At 47.7% G+C, this 27068-nt stretch overlaps 1 protein-coding gene across 2 annotated transcripts; it reads left to right on the top strand.

The window, feature by feature from the left end:
* Positions 1 to 259: 259 nt before the first annotated feature.
* Positions 260 to 26911, top strand: map1sa (microtubule-associated protein 1Sa). Of its 2 annotated transcripts, XM_072482363.1 has the most exons (8): positions 260 to 409; positions 2294 to 2395; positions 12217 to 12299; positions 13032 to 13172; positions 13495 to 15538; positions 17042 to 17209; positions 18812 to 19032; positions 22680 to 26911. In XM_072482363.1, exons 1-8 carry the CDS (start codon positions 283 to 285, stop codon positions 22833 to 22835), a joined length of 3042 nt encoding a protein of 1013 aa, XP_072338464.1. In that variant the 5' UTR covers positions 260 to 282; the 3' UTR covers positions 22836 to 26911. The 2 variants fall into 2 exon arrangements, with proteins under 2 accessions (XP_072338464.1, XP_072338463.1); XM_072482362.1 differs by having other exon boundaries at positions 13495 to 17209.
* Positions 26912 to 27068: the final 157 nt, after the last annotated feature.

Below are 27068 nucleotides of genomic sequence, written 5' to 3' on the forward strand. Positions count from 1 at the left end.
ATTACCCCCCCCCCCCATCATTCCCTCCCCCCCCCCATCATTCCCTCCCTCCCATCCATCCCATCATTCTCTCCTCCCTCCTTCCCAGATTCCCGCCTCCATCCCTGATATTGATTTGATTTGAAACTGAACAAGGAAATGGAGAAATCGCGCCTTCGTCGCTCTGGATCCAGGTGAAGGATCGTCTGGCTCGCTGCCGCTGATTGGCTGGCGGTGTGGTAATCCCGCATATGAATGAGCTGTGACGCGCTGGGCGGGGTTCTGGGCCCGGCAGCAGCGGCGATGGCGGCTCTGCAGCGAGGAAGCGACTCCGGGAGCGGGCAGCAGCGCCCAGCCTCCGCCCTGGTGGTGCTGGGGGAGTCCGGGAGGGCCGAGCTGCTGCGAGATGCCATTGTCCAGGTCCAGCGGGGTGAGGCCTGGCGCGGACACAGTCCCGACCGGGGGGCGGGATTGCAACCTAACCCTGCCCGGGATTCCGGAAAATCCCCCGTAAAACGCGCCCCGGGGGCTTCCATCGGTTTAAACATTGCCGGGGCTGTCAACGTGTTGTAAATGGTTAATACCCGCTGCTGGGGGTGTCTGCAGCAACCCCTCGCAAACCGCTTGGTCGCACTTTTTGCACGGCGTTTGGGGGATTTTATTGTTGTTTGGAGTGATCGTTTTGCGGGGGGGGGGGGGGGGGTAGGGGGTTGAAATCGCCCCTTTTGCTCATCTAAAACCCCGGAGGCAGGAGCTGACTGCGTTCCTGTGATTGCCGGAGAGCCCTGTCCCTCTGTCTGGAAGCGAATCACAAACGCTCTCACCCCCCCCCCCCCCCGGGGCTGCTCTCTGGGATGGGGGGGTTGACGATCCTTTTTTCTCGTATTTGGTTAGGAATTGGTTTAACAGTTTCTTCCGCTCTCCCAATAACAAAACAGCCGTCCACCGTACAAAGGGCCGCTTGTAATTTTATTTTGGGGGGGGGGGGGGGGGGTAAATATTTTCCCACATGTATCCTCGGGGCAGTTGTAATCCGAGATGGGCTCCCGCCTGTCTCTGCAACGGTGGAATTTGAATTTTTTAATGCATTCCCGCAGAAACGCCTCCTTGCGTCTGCTTTGCGGGATATCCTGTTCCTGTGATATCCGAAAAACATGAGAGGGAGGGAAGACATTAAAATCTCGATCCCGATTTCCCTGTAAATGTGCAGAGATAATCTGCGGTTCCAGGGTTAGCGACAGAGCGATTTCCATGTTGCAAACTCCCACGGTACCTGTTTAATGTCAGAGAACTGGATACATTATGTCAATTTTACTCTGATACAATGTGTCATTTCCTGTTGTATCGCCGTGTGTCGGTTTCCTTTTATGACCAATACAATGAATCAGTTTCATCTTCTGATACATTGTATCCGTGGTCAATTTCCTGCTCATACAGTAGTCATTGCCTTGCGGCTGTTTAATGCCGCTAAATCAATGGCTCACCCAGCTGTCCCAATGTGCTATTATCCATTAGCTTTATTTAAAATCTGTGTGGTACCCACTGTCTCCTCAGCCCCCCCCCCCCCACCCTAACAGGACCCCTGATCCCCCTACAGTTGCTCTGTCATCGCCAAACAATCTTGTACAGTGCGGATCACTCTAACTTTTGTTATATGGGAGGCACTCCCATTGGTCGTTGGAATAGTTGTACATGAATTGTGAAATAACAACAGCAGTGTGGGAACGGCTGAAGCATTTCGGGTTGTGCAGTGTGAATCAGGGTGATGACACTTGGTCAGAACTGAATCACTGACCTGAAACTTTAACTGATTCTTGGTCAGTTGCATGGCTGGGAGTAGGAAGTTGCCCAGTGTCACCAAAACGATACTGGGACCGAAATGGTTAAATGTGGCAATACAGTGATTAGCACTGCTGACTCACAGCGCCAGGGACTTTGGTTCAATGTCAGCCTTGGGCGACTGTGGAGTTTGCTCTGGGTGCTCTGGTTTCCTCCCCAGTCCAAAGATAGGTTAGTTGGACCGACCATGATAAAATTGTGCCTTGGTGTCGAGGGATTTGCAGGTTAGGTGGGGTTAAGGGAATGTGGTGGGGGTGTGGGCCTCGGTGGGGTGCTCTTTCAGAGGGTCGGCGCAGGCTCGATGGGCCAAATGGCCTCCCTCTGAACTGTAGGGATTCTAAGATATATTGGATAAACTTGGCTTGTGTGCACCAAAGCTCTTTAAAGCTGAAGCCTCACTTCCTCATTTCAGCTCTTTTCTTTTCTCCCCCATGTCCATGTTGTCTCCTTCTGACCGCTGGTGTTTCTTTTCCAGGGATCCTCTCCTGGGACATTGATGCTGCTGCCTTCAGCCTGGATGAACAACTCAAGCTCTTTGTGTCCAGACACTCTGCTACCTTTCCTGATGAAGAAAAAAGTGAGACCTTCATTTCATTTGTTGCTGTGACTTGTGCAAACATATGGACTGCAAACGTCTCCCAGTTTCACCCAATGGTTCTTTGCAATCCTTGGCAGCAGATTTTCAGTGAATTTCAAACACTGAAAGTTTGAGGACTTTTTGTCTGTGTTTGCTAATATTTCTATTGGGGTGATTTGAGGATGGGCTGGTTTTAATTGCGAGTTGATTATACATTTTTGTCTGTCTCAAATTATCTATTTATACAGTAAGAGCAGCTTTCGAGATCTTGGACTGTCCTCAAACACTCACTGACGGGGGTACTGTTACGGATGCAGCAGCCATTTGTACAGGGCAAGTTCTGTCGCCTGTTGAGGGATAAATATTGGCCAGGAAACTGAGTGGATTTCCCTGCAAATAATGTTGTTTGATCTCCTCCAGTACAGGAACTCAAAACTGTTGTTCCTTTTAGGGATGGATGGTTGAGATTCCAACCCAATGTCTCTGGATCACCCAGTAGTGGTGCACAGATCAAATCATCAAATGATCTGAAGGTTGCATTTTTCAAGCTGTGTTGAGTGAGCTGATCTCAGCCTCCATAAGTATGGACTCCCACAATTAGCTTTTGTACCCATGGCTAGGAAGAGGGATATTGAAGCCAGGGTTCTTGTTTGTTTTTTTGTCCAGGCATCAATGCTGGGAGGTAGGGGTGCAGCTGAGTGGCTATCCATTATTTTGGAAGGTTCTGAATCTGCTGTGATGCCCCATAAAGGGGATTATCCTACTGTGGTTGGCTGTCCAACCCCGTACAGAAAAGATGGATGGTTGGACTGGAGGGTTGAAGTCAGCTGATCTCGTGGAGATGGCATCTTCAGTCGAGGAAGATGACCTTGGGTGGATGAAGAAGAGCAGATTTCTGCTGTGTCAACCCCCCCCCCCCCCCTTCCTTCACTTGTGCTTTTCTGCTTACTGATTATGGGGATGTGAGCTATGAGCATGTCATAGAATTTACAGTGCAGAAAGAGGCCATTTGGCCCATCAAGTCTGCACATATCCTTGGAAAGAGCACACTGCTTAAGCCCACACCTCCGCCCTAACCCCTTAACCCGGTAACTCCACCTACCCTTTTAGGACACTATGGCCAATCCACCTAACCTGCACATTTTTGGATTGTGTGAGGAAACCGGAGCACCCGGAGGCAACCCACGCAGACACGATGAGAGCGTGCAGACTCCGCACAGACAGTGAGTGTCCCAAGCCGGGAATCAAACCTGGGACCCTGGAGCTGTGAAGTAACAGTGCTAACCACTGTGCCGCCACTAGGTGACTGAGGGAGTCTCTCTGAATGAATGAGCATCACAGGGTGCTTGGGTCATCTGCCCTGTGAGATATCCTGTTCTCCAACACTCAGCCCATTGTAGTGTGGGGTCCTCTGACTGGCTGGACATGAAGCCACAGCTTTCACAGCCTCAGTGGGCTGAAGTCAGTGGTTCCAACAGGGCGGAGCCTGTGTCGCACAAGCTGCATGTTTTGGTTACTTCCGTGCAGCAGAGGTCCCAGCAGCACTATTTGTAACTAGGGAGTCTGTCTCGGCAGTGTATCTGTCAATTGTTTCACATTGTTCTCACTTTCTGGACCCCTGTTCAAATCTGTGACGGTGGCATGTAACTCAACAAAGGTAAAATACTTGCATTTATTTGAATAAATGTAATATCTGGAAGTCCAAAACTGTTCCTTAGTGATTCCATCCTTCGCTCCAATAGTTTCCTGAGACTAAGCCAGAGAGTTTGCATCTTGATGTTATATTTAATTGACGAGTTTCTTTCACTAAGACTGCGCATTCCACCTCATTATGTTGGTTCACCCCTGTCTCAGCTCATCGACTGCTGAAACCTTCATCCATACCTTTTCTATTTGAACTCATTTCTGGCTGACCTCCCCCATTCCCTCTGTAGACTTGAGACCATCCAAAGTTCCGCTGGCCCAGTCCGAAGTCCCATTTGATCATCTGCCCTGTGCTAATCATGGCTCCCAATCTGGCAATACCTCAGTTCAAAAATTCACATCCTTGTTTGTAAGTCTGTGATTCTGCTCCTCATTGTCGCTGATCTCCACCAGCCCTAAAATCCCATGAATTTCACTGATTTTAATCGCTGCACCATTGGCTGTGCGCTCTCACTAAGGCCTTTAGCTCTGGAAATTGCTTCCCAAATGTCTCCATCCCTCCTCCTATCCTTTGGGACATTTGTTAAAGTCTACCTCTGACCCAAGCTTTTGGGCACCTCCCTTTGTGACATGGCATCAGATTTTGTTTGCTAATTGTGCCTTGGGATGTTTTGTTATGTGGAAGGTGCTATATGAATGCAGGTTGTAGTCCACAACCTCGATGAACCAAATTCCAGCCAATGAAATGTGCTGTTAAAATGCAGGAAATGTGGCAGTTGATTTGCATACAAAGATTCATCAATACTGATCAGACAATTTGCATGCAATGTTGTTTGAAGGGTAGATTTGACTTGGACACCAGAAAGGACTCTCCTTTTCCAATAGTAACAGTGGGACCTTTCACATCCACCCAAGGAGGGTTGGTGGAGCCTCAGTTTAACATCTTATCACAAGTTGCCGCCTTCAACACTACCGCACCCTCTCAGTAAAGCACTGGAATCAATGCCAGCCCTTTAATCATGGATATTGTGTGAGTGAAGTTCATTTGGGAGGTGTAAAAGATATCAATAGATGTGTGGGCACTTAGAATCAGCTGAGCTGATTTGGACGGTCAGCCATGATCTTATCAAGAGGCTGAATGGCCTTCAATATTTCAGTATTCGATTCCTGTTTCTTGCTGTGTGGCAGATAGTCTATTGTGTGCTTTGATTCTGGTTGTGGGGCACTATGGTTTGACTGCTGTGCCTGTTATTTTGTCTGGATTTCTATCATTCCACACTTCCTCCTCCTCCTCTCTCGTCACAAATCTTTCCCTGTCCAATGTTAGTTGGCGGGAGGGGGGGGTTGCAACAAAGGTTGAGTGTGGATTCCTTCTGACCGCTGCCAACAGGTGTTCATGCTTTGGGGCGGGCATGAATGTTGGGAATCTTGGCCATCTGTGTCCATGCGTGTTTTGTCTACTTTCTGTTCCTGCTTCTCTCTGCTCCCAGAAGCAGGGTTTAGTGATTGAACACTGAGCTGAATGTGGTTTGAAACAACCTCGGGGAGGGGTGTGCATACTTTTAATGACTCATTAAAAGTATGCACACCCCTCCCCGAGGTTGTTTCAAACCACATTTATAGAGACGAGGAATTCATGCAAACAGTTCTGATTTATACCAAGTCTAGTTATCATCATGCTTCAAAGATTGTGGACAATCGACTTGTCCAAAAATGGGAATGAAATAAATAAAAATTGGGATGTTTCTAACAATCTGTTCATTTTGGTAGCAGTTGCTAACTGTACAAAGTGTGTATGATTGTGCTGTGGTCTGAGCATTCCCCTGCTATCAACATCCTGGAGATTGTAATTGACCAGCCATATTACCAGAACAGGTCAGAATCTGGGAATTCAGTGGTGTGACCCTGACTCCCCAAAGCCTGTCCACCATCTACAATTCACAAGCCAGGAGTGTGATGGAATACTGTCCACTTGCCTGGATGAGTAAAGGGAATGTGACACCATCCAGAACAAAACAGCCCCTTGATTGGAACCATCCACCGCCTACAACATTCACTCACTCTCTCCACCAGCAACATACCAAGCCAGCTGTGTGCACCATCTCCAAGATACACTGCAGGAACTCAACCAAGACTCCTGTAACCAGAAGGACATGGGTAGCAGACGCTTGTGAACACCAGCACCTGCATGGATTTGCCCCTTCCTCCGACAAAGTCTCACCCCAGCACGGTAGCATAGTGGTTAGCACAATTGCTTCACAGCTCCAGGGTCCCAGGTTTGATTCCCGGCTTGGGTCACTGTCTGTGCAGAGTCTGCACGTTCTCCCCCTGTGTGTGGGTTTCCTCCGGGTGCTCCGGTTTCCTCCCACAGTCCAAAGATGTGCAGGTTAGGTGGATTGGCTATGCTAAATTGCCCTTCATGTTGGGTGGGGTTATGGGGATAGGGTGGAGGTGTTGATCTTGGGTAGGGTGCTCTTTCCAAGAGCCGGTGCAGACTCGATGGGCCAAATGGCCTCCTTCTGCACTGTAAATTCTGTAAATTAAATTAAAATTAAATCTTGACCTGGAACTAATGTGCCTTCACTGGTGACTGGGTCAAAATCCTAGAGCTCTCCCTAATAGCCATGAGAATGAAGTTTTGTGAAGGTGCTCAGCACCACTTCAAGGACGAGTAGGGATGGTAAATAAATGCCAGCTTTGCCAGTAGAGGAACCTTTTTCCCTTGGCAGAGAGTTCAAAAACCAGGGGTGATGGATTTTGAGCTTAGCAGCAGAATGACTAGAGGGCACATTCTTGTGCAGAGGGTAGTGGGTATCTGAAATTCTCTCAGTTGGTGGAGGAGGCAGAGACCTCAAACTCTATTCTGGATCTGCACCTTAACTGCTGTAAGTTGCAGGGCTATTGGCCATGTGCAGGAAGATGGGATTGGAAAGGGCACCTGGGCAGGTGTCTTTGGGCCAGGATGCACCCAATGGCCCCCTACTGTGAGAATTCCCCTTTCTATGGGAATGAGGCTATGATTAGAATGTGGCCCCATATCAAATATGGAGGGTGATGAAACACATTGGATTAAATATTCTCTTCCCCACCCCCCAGTGATGCTGGGGGAGGTTTCCTGAATATTTATGTCTTAAATCAATATCACTAAAGCAGATTATCTGTTTATTTTTTTAACTGCAGCCTGCTGTGCACAAATTAGCTGCTGGTTTTTTTTTAATATAACAATAATGACTGGACGTTCTTAAGTACTTTGTTAGCTGAGAAGCACTTTAGGGCATCCTGCTGTTGAGGCAGCACAGTGGTTAGCACTGCTGACTCAACATCAGGGACCTGGATTCAATTCCGGCCTTGGGTGACTGTTCTCCCCGTGTCTGCGTGGATTTTTTTCCCACTGCCCAAAGATGGGCAGGTTAGGTGGATTGGCCATGATAAATTGTAATTGGTGTCAAATGGTTATGGGGAGTGGGCCTGAGTGGGCCAGGATACTCTTTCAGAGGTTTGTGCACACTCCAGTTCCTTAGTACAGAGCTTGAATATTGTTGCAAAGACAGACATGTGACTGAAACTGCCTCCAGGCCTGTTTGAGAGCTGCACAGTGAACTGATCTGGATAGTCATCGTCCCACAGGACCGTTCTGATATGCTATGTTTTGCTGCTATTTACTTTTCTCGTTTGAAGGGCAGTATATGAACCTTGTTCACCCTGCATTCACTGCAGTTACACCCACCACTAACAGTTCACAGGAAGAATGGCTGTTATCAAACAAGTGACTTTGTTCTGACCTGCAGCATTTGGGGTGGGGGTGAATTCAGCTGCACTGCAACACAAAGCTTTTATTTTTTTCTGTTGAAAATCTTTACATTGATTTTTTTGGATTCTAAAGTATCTTCTGGCTGCTCCTGCAATTTGACCCAGAGCCTGCCCTTCGAATCATTTTTTTTTTTGGCTTCTTGCCATTGGTGACCTGACTGGGATTCTCCCAGATCGTGCTCCTCTGACTGGGATGAGCCCACAGTACCTCCCCGTGAGAAGTGGTGCCAGTGTCTCACCCCATTTCACAGCTCCTCGGCGCGGCAGCCCAACTCACCGATGTCCCATACGAGCTTCCCACCATTCCTTGCCATCTCAGCCATCAATATATCCTTCTATTCCTTTCTCCCTCATATATGTTTATCCAACTTCCCCCTTAAATGTACCTATTCAATAATTCACTTCAACCACCTGTGGGAATGAGTCCCACGTTTTCACCATTTTGGATAGACTGTTCTCCTGAATTCCTGATTGGGTTTATTGGTGACTGCCTTCTATTGATGGCCCCTAGCTTTGTTCTCATCAATTAACTCTTTCTTCTCCTGGATGAAATCGGTCCAGGGACATCAGCCAGCCACAGCCCGGCAACTTCAAACGCTGTCCATCCAATTAGTGCATTATGGAGAGGAATATGTTTGGGTAATGGTCCAGGCAAAATCTCATCCAGGAGGAGAGAGGTCCACGTGTACAGGAGATAGATTTGCAGTATAATCAACCTGCATCCAGGTGTATTATTGATGAACCTAAGGGACTCTCCATCGAGATGGCGCATTCCATTCTCTGGAGAGAACTCCAGTTTTATACAGCCCTGGGCTGAATTCATTTGCTTTTAATCTGTTATGATCTCCAGCCAGCTTCTAATTTTATCTGCTTGATTTATATCCTGTTTGCTGTCCCCATCAAACACTCCCAGGACAGGTACAGCACGGGGATAGATACAGAGTAAAGCTCCCTCTACACTGTCCGCATCAAACACTCCCAGGACACATACAGCACGGGGTTAGATACAGAGTAAAGCTCCCTCCACACTGTCCCCATCAAACACTCCCAGGACAGGTATAGCACGGGGTTAGATACAGAGTAAAGCTCCCTCTACACTGTCCCCATCAAACACTCCCAGGGCAGATACAGCACGGGGTTAGATACAGAGTAAAGCTCCCTCCACACTGTCCCCATCAAACACTCCCAGGAAAGTACAGCACGGGGTTAGATACAGAGTAAAGCTTCCTCTACACTGTCCCCATCAAACACTCCCAGGAAAGTACAGCACTGGGTTAAATACAGAGTAAAGCTCCCTCTACACTGTCCCCATCAAACACTCCCAGGACAGGTACAGCACGGGGTTAGATACAGAGTAAAGCTCCCTCGACACTGTCCCCATCAAACACTCCCAGGAAAGTACAGCACGGGGTTAGATACAGAGTAAAGCTTCCTCTACACTGTCCCCATCAAACACTCCCAGGAAAGTACAGCACGGGGTTAGATACAGAGTAAAGCTCCCTCTACACTGTCCCCATCAAACACTCCCAGGACAGGTACAGCACTGGGTTAGATACAGGGTAAAGCTCCCTCTACACTGTCCCCATCAAACACTCCCAGGACAGGTACAGCACGGGGTTAGATACAGAGTAAAGCTCCCTCTACACTGTCCCCAGCAAACACTCCCAGGACAGGTACAGCACGGGGTTAGATACAGAGTAAAGCTCCCTCTACACTGTCCCCATCAAACACTCCCAGGGCAGGTACAGCACGGGGTTAGATACAGAGTAAAGCTCCCTCGACACTGTCCCCAGCAAACACTCCCAGGACAGGTACAGCACGGGGTTAGATACAGAGTAAAGCTCCCTCTACACTGTCCCCATCAAACACTCCCAGGGCAGGTACAGCACTGGGTTAGATACAGAGTAAAGCTCCCTCGACACTGTCCCCATCAAACACTCCCAGGCCAGGTACAGCACGGGGTTAGATACAGAGTAAAGCTCCCTCGACACTGTCCCCATCAAACACTCCCAGGGCAGGTACAGCACGGAGTTAGATACAGAGTAAAGCTCCCCCGTCAAACGTTGCTAGATATACGGTGCTGGTGATAGTGTTGAATCTTGACCACAGCCAGTCCTTCATCAGTCGAGGAGGGTGGGAATTGTTCGATAATGCACCATTCCATTGAGTGGTTTTACTGCCCTAAAAGTGCTATAAATGCAAATTAGCTGTTTTGTTCTGTTTTGGGTTTCCCAGTACTTTGATTAACAGCCTGGTCAGTTTTTCTTTTCCTGTTTCATGCACTGTTTCTAGAGGATTTAGCTAACTTGGTGCAGTGAGATTGGGGAATGATCAACAGAGACTGTGCCAAGTTGTGGAGGAGGAAGGAAATGCTGTCTGTGTGGGACTGGGTAATCTCTCTTCCTCATTCACGCAGAGAGAATGAGCCCATGTTGTGAGTTTGTGCTGACGGATGTCTGAACCGTACGGCTACATGGAGGCCTTGTTGCTGTCCACCAGTTAAACTGAACACATTGAGAAAGAGGGGGTCTTGGAATTTTCATTCCTGTTTGACAGTATTGAAGATTGGGTTTGATTATAGTCACTTAAACTTCTTCCAATGAGTGACTGCTGAAAGAAACAGCCGAGGAAAATGGTCGGGTCACGAGGTGGCAAATGGTCGGGACATGAGGGGAGAGTCGGAAATCCAAATTATTCTTGAAAAGCTTTTCACTTGGTGTCTTGCACTTAATACGTTTACTTAAATTCCTTCAATTCTGTGACAGACCCGTCCCCACCAGTACTGTACCCCAGTGTTATACAGTGACACACATCCCCACCAGTACTGTACCCCAGTGTTATACAGTAACAGACTCTTCCCCACCAGTACTGTACCCCAGTGTTATACAGTAACAGACTCTTCCCCACCAGTACTGTACCCCAGTGTTATACAGTGACAGACATGTCCCCACCAGTACTGTACCCCAGTGTTATACAGTGACAGACCTGTCCCCACCAGTACTGTCCCCAGTGTTATACAGTGACAGACCCGCCCCCACCAGTACTGTACCCCAGTATTACAGAGACAGGCCTATCCCCACCAGTACTGTACCCCAGTATTACAGAGACAGGCCTATCCCCACCAGTACTGTACCCCAGTGTTATACAGTGACAGACCTGCCCCCATCGGTACTGTACCCCAGTGTTATACAGTGACAGACCCGTCCCCACCAATACTGTATCCCAGTGTTATACAGGGACAGACCTGTCCCCACCAGTACTGTACCCCAGTGTTATACAGTGACAGACCTATCCCCACCAGTACTGTCCCCAGTGTTATACAGTGACAGATCCGCCCCCACCAGTACTGTACCCCAGTATTACAGAGACAGGCCTATCCCCACCAGTACTGTACCCCAGTATTACAGTGACAGGCCCGTCCCCACCAGTACTGTACCCCAGTGTTACACAGTGACAGACCTGTCCCCACCAGTACTGTATCCCAGTGTTATACAGTGACAGACCCGTCCCCACCAGTACTGTCCCCAGTGTTATACAGTGACAGACCTGTCCCCACCAGTACTGTACCCCAGTATTACAGAGACAGGCCTATCCCCACCAGTACTGTACCCCTGTATTACAGTGACAGGCCCGTCCCCACCAGTACTGTACCCCAGTGTTACACAGTGACAGACCTGTCCCCACCAGTACTGTATCCCAGTGTTATACAGTGACAGACCCGTCCCCACCAGTACTGTCCCCAGTGTTATACAGTGACAGACCTGTCCCCACCAGTACTGTACCCCAGTATTACAGAGACAGGCCTATCCCCACCAGTACTGTACCCCTGTATTACAGTGACAGGCCTGTCCCCACCAGTACTGTACCCCAGTGTTACACAGTGACAGACCTGTCCCCACCAGTACTGTACCCCAGTGTTATACAGTGACAGACCTGTCCCCACTAGTACTGTACCCCAGTGTTATACAGTGACAGACCCGCCCCCACCAGTACTGTACCCCAGTGTTATACAGTGACAGACCTGTCCGCACCAGTGCTGTACCCCAGTGTTATACAGTGACAGACCTGTCCCCACCAGTACTGTACCCCAGTGTTATACAATGACAGACCCGTCCCCACCAGTACTGTACCCCAGTGTTATACAGTGACAGACCCGCCCCCACCAGTACTGTACCCCAGTGTTATACAGTGAAAGAATGTCCCCACCAGTACTGTCCCCAGTGTTATACAGTGTCAGACCCATCCCCACCAGTACTGTCCCCAGTGTTATACTGTGACAGATCTGTCCCCACCAGTACCGTATCCCGGTGACAGACCTGTCAGGTGGTGTTTTATTATTCAATTTGTTCTTGTTTTTTCTGCCTTAGGCCAGAAGATCCTCCATCACCGTGGTGATGCTCTGGAAACATTGGTTTTGATAAACCCCTCTAATGAATGTCTGTGTGCTGAGGTGAGGCATCAGCTGTTCCTCTTTAACCTCATGGTGTTTCTTTATATTCCAGTCCACCACTCCTCCCCATTTCTCACTCTCCCAGGTTTTGAGCAGCTTCTCTCCAGTAGCTCAGTGTGGGTGGAGCAGGCCATTCTGTCTGCCTGACTCTCAATGTGGCTGTGTGGTATCAGATTTGTCTTGTGGTGGGCGGACACTACAGCTTACTGCGTTTCTGGTCACTGCTGGTAATCTCCTTTGGTTAAGGTTTCTTTATGATTTTGCTGCAATTTGAGCATCTCTAGTCTAGTCAGCCATGACTCAGCTAACACTCTCTTGCCTTTGAGTCCCCCCCCCCCCCAATGCCTTAGCCAATATTTCTCTCAACCAACATTACTAAAGCAGATTTTATGATCAATCAGCAAATTGCTGTGTGTGGGGTGTTGCTGTGTGCAAATTGACTGTTTTCTACAGTGTTGATAGTTAGCTGTGAAGTCCTTGGGTGTTGCAAGGTGCTATATAAATGTAAGTTCTTTAATTGGATCAGTTGTTCAATGGATGTCCTTCAAAGGAGCATTTGTGGCTCTGATTCCTCTTTGACACTGAACTTGGTGTCACCCCATTTGTCCACTTTCAAACTAGGCTCCGCGTGGCAACTGGGGACAGGAGGCTGACAAAAATGCAAGGCCCTATTAAATTTTTTAAGACTATCCGTTTCCACAGCTGATTTCTGTCTTGCTCTTTTGGTTCTAGGTACGGACTCTGATATCTGCAGAATCGAGACACAAACTCCTGGTGTTGGCTGGACCGTGTCTGGAGGAATCGGGTGACCTTCTCTTGCAGAAAGGATCCTTCACATTCCAGGATTTCATCCAGATCTTCACAGACAAGGAGGTTGTCTCCAGCAGTGCTATCTCCCCTTTTGCTGTTGACTCTGCTACCACACTGTCCCTTAAAGTTAATGATTTCAAAGTTGGACTGCACCTTTGTTTGTTTGATGCTCGGGCTTGTGTCTAATCCTGTGCTGTATTCTGTGCTGGGAATGTTTAAGGACAGTTTAAAATGAGGATTAAGAATTTTAAAATGGAAGCGTTGAAAATGGGTTAATGGGATATGCAGCAAATTGCAGCAGGCACCAGTGTTTTGGATGAGCTGAAGTTTGTACCAATGTTAATGGGATGGTGTATTGATAAGCGATATTTTGCTTTCCTCCTAGATCGGGGAGCTGTTGAGTTTCACACCTCCTGCGAACAAGGCCAGCCTTACTCTTGCCTGCCCTGACTTGGGAGAATGGAAGAAATCCAGCTTGGAAAAACACAGTCTCCAGGAGTTCATTGAGATCAGGCTGAACCCTCCAGTCACACAGCCGGAGATGGAAGGGTTGCAGGAATTCCTGGAGTATCTCTCTGAAACCATGGAGTCGTCTTCGCCCTTTGACCTGCTGGAGCCCCCGGCCACAGTGGGCTTCCTGAAGCTCTCCAAACCTTGCTGCTACATCTTCCCTGGAGGCCGGGGAGATTCGGCCTTCTTCGCCGTCAATGGCTTCAATATTCTGGTGGATGGGGGGTCGGATCAGAAATCCTCGTTCTGGAAGCTTGTCCGTCACCTCGACAGGATCGACTCTGTCTTGTTGACTCACATCGGAACTGACAACTTGCCCGGAATCAATAGTTTGCTGCAGAGGAAGTTGGCAGAACTGGACGAGGATCAATCTCTAGGCTCTGAAGTGAACGGCGATTGGATGAAACATCTTATTTCCCCTGAGATCGGTGTCCTGTTTCTCAATGCACCTGAAAGGCTCCAACATATTGAGAGAAATAATGTCCGTCGAAGTGTTGATGAGGTTAGTGTGACGCTTCAGTATCTGGATCTACTGCGCATTGAACCGCTGCCACTTCATAGAACTGTTGGCAGTGCTTTAGAACCAATCATTCTCTTTCAAAAGATGGGAGTTGGACGTCTGGAGATGTATATCCTTAACCCAAGTAAAGGCAGTAAAGGCCTGGACTTCTTGATGCAGCAATGGACAGGCAATGGTTGGCCCAAAGGAGGGGACACTCCGATTCAGTGCCTGGTGTCCGTTTGTGCTCTTATTGTTTGGCACCCAGCAAGTAAAATGGAGAAGATAATCAGAGTACTGTTTCCTGGTTGCACACCTCAAGACAAGATATTGGAGGGACTGGAGAGGCTGAAGCATCTGGAATTCCTGAAGCAACCCTCCGCTACCAAGAGCGAACTAGAAGCTCTTCAAAAAGACAAGGGCCCCCAACCTAAACGGGCAGAAAGTCGGGAGAGTCTCAAAAGCCTCACCAAGGCAGGGTGTAATTCTGCATCTAGCCTGGTGGGGGCGAGGCCAGGGTCTGCCAAGGACAAACACAGGGTGGAGAGGAAGGACAAGCCTGCTAAACCCAAAGCTGACACGGCAACAGCAAGCGAGGGAGTAAAAGAGTCTCGTTCGAATATGGCGGCAGATCTGAAGGCTCGAGAACAACTTGGTGACAAACTGAAAGCAGACGCCAAGCCAAAACTGCAAAAGAAAGAGGTCAAATCAATGAAAATGGAGGAGAGCAAGGATGCAAGAATCTCTAAAAGGGAAGAAAGAAAAGAAACTGAGGAGAAGAAATTGGCGAGGAAAGATGTGGCCAAGCAAGTTAAGAAGGAGCCTAAAAATGATGATGGAATAGGAGCAAAGACTTCCATTAAAAAAATGTCTGCAGTTGCTGCTAACAGCAGAAAGAGTTCAGCAAAAGCCAATGTGCCAAATAAAGAGGTCAAAAAGGATCCCACTCCTACAAAAGGACTAGTGAAAGTCAGACCCAAAGTTCAGAAAAAGGGGTCTGCAGCAGAATGCAAGCAGACTCCAGGCAGTGTATCTCTCTCTGAGAAGGGAGTTGAACTGGGCGCCTCCAAGTTGTCCACACCAGAGGACATGACAGCAGATTTTGAAAAGCTGGGGCAAGCAGGACCGGGGGTGCAGGCTGGAGATGTTGAGGTCCTGAACCAGGCTAAGACAGTGTTGGAAGGGAGTGAGGGGACCGTGATGGCGCCAGATGAACCGTCACCTGATGAGGGCTTTACCACGATGGAAAACGAAAGCGAGCTCGAATCTTCTCCCCAAGATGACGATCAAGTTGTCAACGCTGACGTCATGGCGAGTGAGGAAGCCGTGGTCTTGGAGTGGCCTGAGGTGCAGAAGGGAGGCAAGGTCAAGGAAGAGAAACTGGAAGCCAGAGGTGATGCCAAGGCTGGATCCGATCAAGGTATGATTAGAATTAATCATATTAACGGTCTGATCTATGATACTGAAAATGAAGATGGTTTTGAGATGGAAAGTCCTGATAAGTTCAGGTACTTTGATGAAAAGTTGAGCCCTAGTAGGAACATGGCGGCCCTTTCACCTCTTGCTAAGACCCCACGGAGTGATCGTAGTGTCAATTTTGACCTAACACCAACTGAGCTCGGGCCACCAGATGAAATGAAAGGGCAGATGTTTGTCAACAACCAGGAGATTCTGGAGGACCATTGTGCAAGCTCTGAGGAGAGGACCTTGGAGATGGTGTCTCCTCCAGGATCTGGCCCTGCCAGTGCTGGCCACACCCCTTTCCATCAATCACCAATTGATGAGATCATTCCCAGAAGTGAAGATGGTTTAATTGAGAGAGTTTCCAGCCTCCTCAATGAGGAAAACCAATTGAATAATGCCTGTAATAAGCCTGTAGATGGAGGACCCCAGTCAAACGCGAGGCCGCATTTTGAGAATGCCAATGCTCCGCTGGACAGACACGCTGGCTATCTGACCTTGAGTCCATTCAAGGAAATTGTCCCTGATGTCTCGCCAACTCTGACAACCCCTTCATTGCCAGCTGAAGTTGGCTCTCCTCATTCCACAGAAGTTGAGTCTCTGTCTGTCTCCTTTGAACAGGTTCTGCCACCTCTGAGTGAAGCTCTGACCTCTCCACGAGAGGACAATCAGAGGGGACCTCTCAATGGTCTTTCTCCTGAACACGAAGCACTCTCTGGGAAAGGCGACCCTCATGGCATGAGCCTGCCCTTGAAGTCATTGCAAGATACGTTTCGGCCTCCACAGGTGCTGCCAGTCCATTCCTCGGCAGATGGGGGTTGTGCATTAGCTCATGGCGATGGAGTTGATGGGCATTTGCCACGTATGGTGGGTCTTCCATCTGAATCCCCTCATGATGTTGACTTGTGTCTCGTGTCACCGTGTGAATTTAAGCACCCAAAGACTGAACTCTCCCCTTCCTTCATTAACCCCAGTCCACGAGAGTTGTCAGATGAGAGTGATCTTTCCCAGGAATTTGCCAAGCCAATTGTGCAAAGGAGAGGTCACAAGTCTCCCTCCAGTCGAAAGGCAGCGCTGGACGAAAGGACCCCAACCTCTGCTAGCGAGTCCCTCCCAACCCTCTCTGGTTCTGATGCCCAACGTGGGACGGAGGACTGCCCATCCATCACTGCCGATGGGGGCATTGACTCAGAGGAAGACTCTGAGAGCCTTCCTGCCGATAGGTCTCATCCACCCTTGTCCTCCAGACCACCTGACCCGCCTCCCGCCCCAATGAAAGACCCTCACCCGCCCCCACCCCAACCTGGCACCTGCATGGTAGACCCTGAGGTGCTAACCCAGAACTCTACCAAAAACGTCTCCGAGAGGACGAAAGGCAAAAAGTTGGGTTCTAAGCCGACTCTGGGCTCAGCTGCAAGGAAAACTGAAAACACTAAACAATCGACTCTCTCCAAACCAAAAGGTCCCCAGCTGACGTCTAAGGAAGTAGATAAATTGGCCACGAGCAATAAGAGCGGACAACCTGGAAAGGTGTCCCGGGTGAATTCCAACCAGTCGATAAATTCTGAGGAGAAGAAGGGAAGGAATCCTCAAACCACAAGCTCCAAACCACTTCGCAACACTGTCACAGGTCAGTTACAAAATACAGGTGAGATTTGCAACATAGGCCACTTGGGCCCCAGGGACCTTGCACAGGGTTCTTCCAATTAGATTGAGGTGTCCATATATATAGATCCCCAAAATGTAATAATAGGGCACAAAAACAAACCCAGGTGAATGGGATGCGAGGTCTTTCTAACTAAAGGACGAAAATATAAAGAGGTGGGAAGGTTTCTGCAGCTATGCAAAAGCCTGGTTAGACCACAGCATAGTTCTGGGCACCTCACCTTGGGAAATATTGATCTTTGAAGGGGTGCAGTATAGATTGACTAGAATGTTAACAGGATTAGATTGCGAAGACTGATAAACTAAGCTAGTTTTCTCTGAAATACAGAAGGTTTAAGGTGGGTGGGGGGGGGGTGGTGGAATTTGACAAATTTTCTCTTCCAGATTTTTTTAAAAAATGAATAGCCTAGATGGAGAAAAACTTCTTTTTTTTTTCTGCAATTGAGAGTCCGGATCATTCAGGAGAGGTCATAGAATCGTAGAATTGACAGTGCAGAAGGAGGCCATTCAGCCTATCGAGACTGCACCGGCCCCTGGAAAGAGCACCCTACTTAAACCCAGGCCTCCACCCTGTCCCCGTGACCCAGTAACCCCACCTAAACTTTTTGGACACTAAGGGGCAATTTAGCATGGCCAATCCACCTAACCCGTGCATCATTGGGCTGTGGTAGGAAACCGGAGCACCCGGAGGAAACCCACAGAGACATGGGAGAGAATGTGCAGACTCCGCACAGACAGTGACCCACGCCGGGAATCGAACCCAGATCTCTGGCGCTTAGAAGCAACGGTGCTAACCACTGTGCTACCGTGCCACGAGAGGTGTTGCAAAAACATTTCATGCAAATTGCAGAATTCTCTCCCACAGGAAACCGCTGATGTGAGCTTAATTAATCATTTTAAACCTGAGATTGATGGATTTCTGCTCGGCAAACCATGCTATGAAAGTATATGGAGCTACACTGGGGGGCTGGATGGCGTACAAATGCAGGACTGTCCTTTAATTAGAATTGCTGGACTGAACCGAGGGGCGGCTACGTTTCCATGCTGCTGCTGGAAAAATTGTTTTTGTCGTCGCCGCCTTTCCTGGGGCTGCTGGGATGATGTTGCCACACCACATCCTGAGAGACTAGACACTGAGTATCACTGGACTGATGGAGTGGATTGCTTCACTCCTGTGTTAGTCATGGCTCGGTACAGAACTCATTGGCTTCCAAAGTTGCCCAGTTCATAGTTAAAGCTCCACAGTCCCATTGGCCAGTTTTTAAAATGGCTGAGATTGGGACTTGGGCACTTAAGTTGACTGCAGGTGAGCAGGCATCTTTCCCCACCCCAGGTGTAGGGACAAGTGCCTTCTTTCCCCCACTGCCCCCTCCCTTCCCCGCTCCAAAAGTGGTTAGTTCCCATTTGATGCTAGTCCTATTGGAGGGGGGGAGAAAATTAATTTTGCAAAACAGAACAGCATATTTATTGGCAGCAGCACTTCCTAAATGATATATCACTTGCTCTAGTTAAAGCCATCTTCCAACTACAGGGACCCTACTCATTGAATGAGTTGTTGCCGTTGCAGGTCCAGTGAGCAAATGCCCTCCTGTGGCGCCACCTGTGTATGTCGACCTTGCCTACATCCCCAATAACTACAGCGCCAGAACGATCAACACGGACTTTTTCAGAAGGCTGAGATCTTCAATCTATGTCATAAGTGGGGATGACCCACAGAAAGAGATATCAATGAGGAACATCCTGGACTCGCTCTTGGAAGGCAAAGCAGTGTGGGGGAATAATATCCAGGTGAGGGGGATTTTGATTAATCACCAGCAGCACCTCTCTTTCCACATTCTTTCCAGCCTCTCCAATGCTCCGACCTCTGCGCTCATTTAATTCCAAGCTCTTGTGTTTCTCTGATTTCAATCAGTTCACCATTGGCCCTTGTATCTTCAGCCGCTAGACTCCAAGTTCTGGAATTTCTTTTTTTTTTTTTTAATATGTTTTAAGTTCTGGAATTTCCTCTCAAACCCCCCCCCCCCTCTCTTTACAGCGCTCCTGTAAACTGCCCCCTTCAACCAAGTCTGTCCTAATATCTCCTTGTACGCCTCGACCAGTTCCCTCTTGCATTCTTGTACCTGAAAAGCAATTTTGTTCTGAATTCTTTCATGAGATATGAGTGTCACTGGCAAAGCCAACGTTTTGTTGCCCCATCCTTAATTACCCTCTTGACCGTAGTGCTGGTGGGCGGTTGTCTTGAACCACTGCAGTCCATCTGGTGGATATAAATGTAAGTCCAACGCTGAGGGAATGCTGCACTGTCAGAGCTGCTGAAAAGACATGTTAAACCAAGGCCCCACCTGCCTCGGGCTAATGCAAAAGATCTCCAGGTGTGGGCAGTATGGTGGTGCAATGGTTAACATTGCTGCCTCACGGCGCCGAGGTCCCAGGTTCGATCCCGGCTCTGGGTCACTGTCCGTGTGGAGTTTGCACATTCTCCCCGTGTTTCCGTGGGTTTCGCCCCCACAGCCCAAAGATGTGCAGGATAGGTGGATTGGCCACACTGAAACTGCCCCTTAATCGGAAAAAACAAATTGGGTACGCTAAATTTATAAACAAAAACAAAAAAAGATCTCCAGGCGCACTTTCGAAGGACAGGAGAATCCTCCCAAGTACCCTGGCCAATTTTTAATCCCTCGACCAACATCTCAAAGCTGACCATCTGGTCATTATCACAGTGCTGTTTGTGGGGATTGTGCTGAAACTGACTGCTGTGTTTCATAGAGAAAGTAGGAGCAGATAGAGGCCGTTCGGCCCTTCAAGCCTGCTCCGCCATTATTATGATCATGGCTGGTGCAAGTAACAACACCAACACCAGATCCATTCTCGTATTGCCCTCTGTATTGGACATAACTAATGTCATTGTTTCTCCCGCACCCAAATGTATATGTACCTCCCCAGTTTCACCGCCCCCAAAAATGATCCTGGCTGATCATCCAACTTAATAGCCTAATCATGCTATTCCCCCATATCCTTTCAGCCCCTTCGCCCAAAGTGCTGTATCTAACTGCTTCTTGAAAGCTTACAATGTTTTGGACTCAACTACTTCCTGTAGTAACGAATTCCACAGGATCACCACTCTCTGGGTGAAGACATTTCTCCTCATCTCTATCCTCAATGGTCTACCCCGTATCCTCAGACTGTGGCCCCTGGTTCTGGACACACCCACCATCAGGAACATCCTTCCTGCATCTACCCTGTCCAGTCCTGTTAGAATTTTATAGGTTTCTATGAGAATCCCCACATTCATCTGAACTCCAGGGAATTCAGTTCAAACCGATTTCAATCTCTCTTGTGTCAGTCCTGCCATCACAGGAATCAGTCTGGGAAGCCTTTGCTGCACTCCCTCCAAAGTAAGAACATCCTTCCTCAGATAAGAACATCCTCCTTCAGATAAGGAGACCAAAACTGCGCGCACTATTCCAGGTGTGGCCTCACCAAGGCCCCTGTATAATTGCAGCAAGATGCCCCTGCTCCTGTACTCAAATCCTCTTGCAATGAAGGCCAGCATATAATTTGCCGCCTGCTGCACCCTGCATGCTTCCCTTCAGTGACTGGTGTACAAGGACACCCAGGTCTCGTTGCACGTTCCCCTCTCCTAATTTATGGCCATACAGATAATAGTCTGCCGCCTTGCTACCAAAGTGGATAACCTCATATTTATCCAAATTACACTGCATCTGCCATTCATTTGTCACTCAACTTGACTAAATCACACTGAAGGATCTCCGCATCCTCCTCACAGCTCACCCTCCCACCCAACTTGGTGTCATCTGCAAATTTGGAGATATGACATTTTGTTCCTTTATCTAAATCATTAATATATATTGTGAGTAGCTGAGGTCCTAACACCGATCCCTGCGGTACCCCACTAGTCACTGGCTGCCAATTTGAAGAAGACCTGTTAATTCCTATTCTTTGTTTCCTGTCTGCCAACGCTTTCTACCCATTTCAATACACTACCCCCAATCCCACGCACTTTAATTTTACATGCTGATCTTGCGGTTCAATTCCCGTAACAGCCTCCCTGAACAGGCGCCGGAATGTGGCGACTAGGGGCTTTTCACAGTAACTTCATTTGAAGCCTACTTGTGACAAGCGATTTTCATTTCATTTCATTTACGCAGGACTTTGTCAAAAGCCTTCTGAAAGTCTAAATACACCACATCCACTGGCTCCCCCTCGTCAACTCTACTAGTTACATCCTCGAAGAATTCCAGTAGATTTATCGAGCATGATTTCCCTTTCGGAAATCCATGCTGACTCTGTCCAATCCTACCACTGTTTTTTCTAAGTGCTCTGCTATGGAATCTTTGACAATGCATTCTACAATTTCCCCCACTACAGGCACCAAGCTTCCTGGTCTATAATTCCCTGCTTTCTCTCGACCTCTCTAAATAGTTGAGTTACATTAGCCACCCTCCAATCTTCAGGAACTGTTCCGCAGTCTAGAATTCTGGAAGATGACCACCAATGCACCCACTATTTCTAGAGCCATCTCCTTCAGTACCCTGGGATGTAGATTAAGGCCCTGGGGATTTATCAGTCTTCAATCCCATCAATTCCCTCAACATCATTTCTCTACTGATATTGATCGTCTGTTTAGCACACTGGGCTAAATCGCTGGCTTTTAATGCAGACCAAGGCAGGCCAACAGCACGGTTCGATTCCCCTACCAGCCTCCCCGAACAGGCGCCGGAATGTGGCGACTAGGGGCTTTTCACAGTAACTTCATTGAAGCCTACTTGTGACAATAAGTGATTTTAATTTCATTTCATTTCTTCAGTTCCTCCTCCTCACTAAACCCTGCATTCCCCAACATTTCTGGTATCCTATTTGTGTTCTCATTTGTGAAGACAGAACCAAAGTATGTATTTAGTTGCTCAGCCATTTCTTTGTCACCTATAATTCAAGACAGTACAAGAGTTACTACACTTCAACGGTACTTTATTTTGACACTAAAAGTTCTTTGAACTACCCTGAGGTTGTGGAATGTACAATATAAATGCAAGTTGCCTCTTTAGTCTAAGAGGTACTTGGGGGAAGTTTAGTAACCTCCCACCATGGCATTTTGTTTTAGACTGTCTCTTTAACTGTAACTTTGTTCTGCTTTTTCCACACTGTTGAGGTTGAGTAGCGGGAAGATTTTTTTCTAAATGGGAAGTGGCCATAAGGTCAAAAAAACATGTTCCCTTTTCATGAAATTACCCAACTCCCCTGTGACCTTCCGTATTCCTCCAATCTCACGCCCCAGGCAAGCACTTGACAACAGTCTCATGGGCCCACGTGTTATGGTCCTCCCCCCAGGAATTCCACAGGGTTTTCTGATGTTCTGGAATGTTCCTCGCTGGCTACCTTTGCGTTTTATGTGATACTGTCCCTTTTCTTTGAAGGTCACCATAATCCCGACCTTTGACTCTCCAATTATGCACGAGTGGTACCAGGAGACCCACGAGAGGCAGCAGTCATTGAACATCACTGTATTGGGGAGCAACAGTACGGTTGTCATGCAAGAGGAGACCTTTCCAGCGTGCAAAGTTGAATTTTGATCAGGACTATGTGCAACATGACTGAACTGAGAGCTTTTGCGGTGGGGAGGAAATTGAAACCCATGTCGGTTTAATCCCACAGACCTGCCCTCGGCAAATACGTAGACCATTCTCTGGAGTGTGATGCATCAAGTAATGCGCGTAAACCCCCAAAACCTTTCTCCCAGCTCATGTGATGCTTCAAAAGTTGCACAATCATGCCAAGCCCCAGGCTCAGAATTCCTCAAATACCAATGAACTGGGCGAGAAGCTAAGCTGTGACAATGGGCATAAACTGGGGGGTGGTTGCACCAATTGCTTTTAAATGGTGGCCAGTTGCCCTCTTAACAATGACTAAAGGATTTGGGATCTTACTTGGTCCCGAATTTGCCAATCATTTGGAACAAAGTAAGAGAAGCCAGGGATTGAACCATCATTGGTTTCTCTGGGAATGGGCTGATTTTATTTATTTATTTTTGGTTCTGGTCTATGGACTGCCAGCTTGGCTTGCAAGCCTATTAATTTCTGCCCATGCTGGTGGCTCATCTGTCCTCGGGTCTATGTTAAATGGGATTTGTGATTTGAGCATTTAAATGTTTTTTGTTCACCTGGCATGTCACCGTTGTAGTTTAGAATTACAGCTCTCATCACCTTTTAGGTGCCCAAGTCGTCCTAGTAGAATCCTAGGAGGTAACCTTCACCCCTGCAATCTCGTGCTACAGAAACTCTGACCTGCTGGGATTTGCGTTCCCTAGATGCTGACTTACCTCTGGTACTTCAACCCAGTGACTCATTCTTCATCCAAATCAAGATGATGAGTCAGCAGGTGATTTGACTTTGCCTCATTTAGTAGGCTGGCTTAGGCTGAGGCCCATCTCAATGCCCAGCAATTGTCGAGCTCTCGGACTAGGCCCAGGAACTGTGCCAGGGACTGGATTCACTGCTCCAAGAGCAGACGGTAGCACACTGGTTAGCACGGTTGCTTCACAGCGCCAGGGTCCCAGATTCGATTCCCGGCTTGGGTCTCTGTCTGTGTGGAGTCTGCACGTTCTCCCCGTGAGTGCGTGGGTTTTCTCCGGGTGCTCCGGTTTCCTCCCACAGTCCAAAGATGTGCAGGTTAGGTGGATTGGCCATGCTAAATTGCCCTTGGTGTCCGAAAAGGTTAGGTGGGGTTGCTGGATAATGGGATACGGGGACATGGTGGAGGTGTGGGGCTTAAGTGGGATGCTCTTTCGAAGGGTTGGTGCAGACTTGAAGGGCCGAATGGCCTCCTTCTGCTCTGTAAATTCTATGAAGAAGCCTCTGCTTCAACCTAACCATGTATCCAAATAATGTTGGATTGGGACCTGCGACAATAAGTCCAAAGCTCGGCAAAGTCTCCCATAAGTCAGTATGATGACCATGTGGCTTTCCTAATCATAAACAATTTTACGTGGTCATTTTTAGTTTCTAAGGAGAGCGGTGCTTGAGCCGTCAGTTTTGGGAAGATCTTGCAACTGTCCAGGTCTAATTGTGTAGCCCTCGTGGTGCTACCACCAAACACGTGTGTTTCCTGGCCCAGTTTGTTTAAAATGTTAGGCCACTTATTTACACTCTTGGCTAATCAACTGATGGGTCAACAAAGGAGCACTGTTTCATCAAGTGAAAAATGTCACATCGAAAATCATTAGTTGAAATCCAGTTCCAAAAGAGAAGCTACAATTAGCAACTACTTGATGTCGGGCAGGTTTTTAATCTGGATTTCTATGGCTACTAGATTTCCACACTTGGACTTGGAGAGAACAAAAAGTCAATTAACCTATTAAATCACTGCTTCTAGAATGTTCCACCATAAACAGAAGAAGCGTTGATAGTTCTCGATATAAAATATATATTGCATGCTAACCGGCTTCAATTAAATATTGTGGGTGAGGGTAAGTAATGAAAATTAGGAGGATTGTATTCCTTTCCCCCTTCCAGCGCCCGTAGCCCCTCCGAACCAAAGCCCAGGGTGACCAGGAGGGAGTATGCAACCGGCAGTGATGGGGGTGGGGTGCAGGGTGGTGGGTCCTACAGTTCAGCTGAGATTAAGTTTAAATTCCAGTAAGATTTAAGACTTGTGTTTATTTAGGCTGTCAAATCACTACCTTCAATGCAATAGGAAGCGAAGGAGGCAAAAGACAGTTACAACTCCAGATAGTTTGTGATCATGGCTAAAGCATATCTCCACCCTTCCAACAGGAGCAATCAGTGACGTGACTTGCAATTTGTTCATGGTGACATTTGACATTAACTTATTTATCTGTCAATCGTAAAATACTTTGACAGTCGGTGAAGAGTTCCAACCAACTAGTCAGAGTTTTGTTTTCTCTTAAGAGTTGGAGGTATGAGACGGGTAAGTGTGTAGCTTGCTGGCTGAGGAAGACTCGTTCAGTGAGGACATCTCTGCTGTGAGGCTTCACCTGTGTGTTATCTGGAAGTACAGTGTTCCTGAAGACCGCAGTGTCTCCATCTTCACACATGATGATTTCATTACCGGCTAGGGAAGGAGCCCTGACCATCTGCCCAATGTCTCCATCAGCCTAACACTGATGGTAATTTGATTGTCTAGCCAGGTGCTGACACGGTCAACAACTGTCAACAGGGCAACAGCCATTTAACCGGCAGAGAATTGAGTAATCGATGGTTTGTGAAAGTAGTTGAAGGAACTGGCGGATGTATTTTGAAGCGAGTTAGTCTATTGTTAATACGCAGGCTACACTCGGGGTGGGGGGGGTGTGGTTAGAGAGGGGGCAGAATGACTGGGATATGTGATGGAGAGTGCACTCTGTTTGCAAGGTCAGGCTAAAGTGTGGTTCGTTATTATTTGAGTTGCCCCAATTGCAGGTTTATTTTGTCCAGACTTTGAAATGAATTATTAATACAAATGGCCATTAGCCAACGAGGGGTGGGGGAGGGATGGGAAGAAGGATAGATTTGGGGGAGAATAGATTGGTGTGGTGGGGGGTGCTGACTTGGCAGCCCCGATAAAAGCCAGAGCTGTTTCAGACCCTCCCAGAGAGCCCCTTAGTATGTATGATAACCTGGGGCATGCTTTCTCTCCCTCTCTCTCTCTCTCTCTCCTTGGTGTTTACAGAGCTCAACAACAGAGCTCCAACTTTGATTATCTTGTGTCCTGGCGTCAGCTCATTGAATCCAATACACTCCATTGAAAAGCAGTAAAGAAAGCTCGTGACACGCAAGCATGTAACTGAATAAGCTGCGATTTCAATCCAGTTATTTATTCTCAAAATTAATATATAAGCTTTTGTTTATGGTTTACACTATTTTGTATTGCTGCTTTATCTGAGCAGCACTTGTTCATGTTTATCTTGTGTCGAACCTTCCATTGGGTATTTTTAATGTGAGGTTTAATCAGTATTAAACACTAATTGGTGAATTATTTTAAGGTTAATTCAATGGTGGATGCAAACTGTTTGTCCTGATTGATGCATTTCATTGAGAACTGTACTGTATTCCTGAACATGTATGTGAAACTTTCATAACTGCTGACTGTGCCATACATTGACAGGATATTTGTGTTTTTAAAGGGTGGTGTGTTTACACATCAGTAAGTGGGGCCTGTGCCTATCTCAAATAATTCATAGGAGACAATATCAAACCACTTGGTTAAAAACCATGTGTGGATTCAGTTGATTTTTAACCTAAGGTTTGATGATAGATTCAGAGTTTTATACCCCAAGAGGTAATCAAGCCTCTGCATGAGGTTGGGGCTCCATGCAATTTGACTCTACCCCACTCAATTAGTAAACCCCACTCAATTAGTAAACACCCATGTTTTATACTGTGTTAACTGGTTCACGGGCGAGGGCGAAGGGGCAGTGGTTTGGGTGGGTCTCTATTCAATGTTTCACTTTAATTAGGGAGATGTCTGCACGGACTTGCTCGAGTCTCTCCCTCTTACTGTGCAGAAGTCCAGGCTGCTAGTTATTCTCACTTGCTTTTAAAGATTATTGTGTGTGTGCGCGCATATACACAGACTGGGTCTATCTGTTGGCACTACTGTTAGAATTTCTGGCTTTACAATGAAATTGAACAATAAAATTTTAATAAAGGGACTGATTTTCCTTTGCGCCTTTTCTTCCTAGGTAGCATTTCACCAAAACTTACAATCGCTTATTGTCACAAGTAGGCTTCAATGAAGTTACTATGAAAAGCCCCCAGTCGCCAAATTCCGGCGCCTGTTTGGGGAGGCTGGTACGGGAATTGAACTCA

This window comes from Scyliorhinus torazame, chromosome 18 (assembly GCF_047496885.1).
Source record: "Scyliorhinus torazame isolate Kashiwa2021f chromosome 18, sScyTor2.1, whole genome shotgun sequence".
NCBI classification, from domain to species: Eukaryota; Metazoa; Chordata; class Chondrichthyes; order Carcharhiniformes; family Scyliorhinidae; genus Scyliorhinus; species Scyliorhinus torazame.

Coding starts and splice junctions, on each gene's coding strand:
- map1sa (XM_072482362.1), top strand. CDS start 283: ATGGCGGCTCTGCAGCGAGGAAGCGACTCCGGGAGCGGGCAGCAGCGC. Junction 2,396..12,216: donor CTTTCCTGATGAAGAAAAAA/GTGAGACCTTCA, acceptor TTTCTGCCTTAG/GCCAGAAGATCCTCCATCAC. Junction 13,173..13,494: donor AGATCTTCACAGACAAGGAG/GTTGTCTCCAGC, acceptor CTTTCCTCCTAG/ATCGGGGAGCTGTTGAGTTT.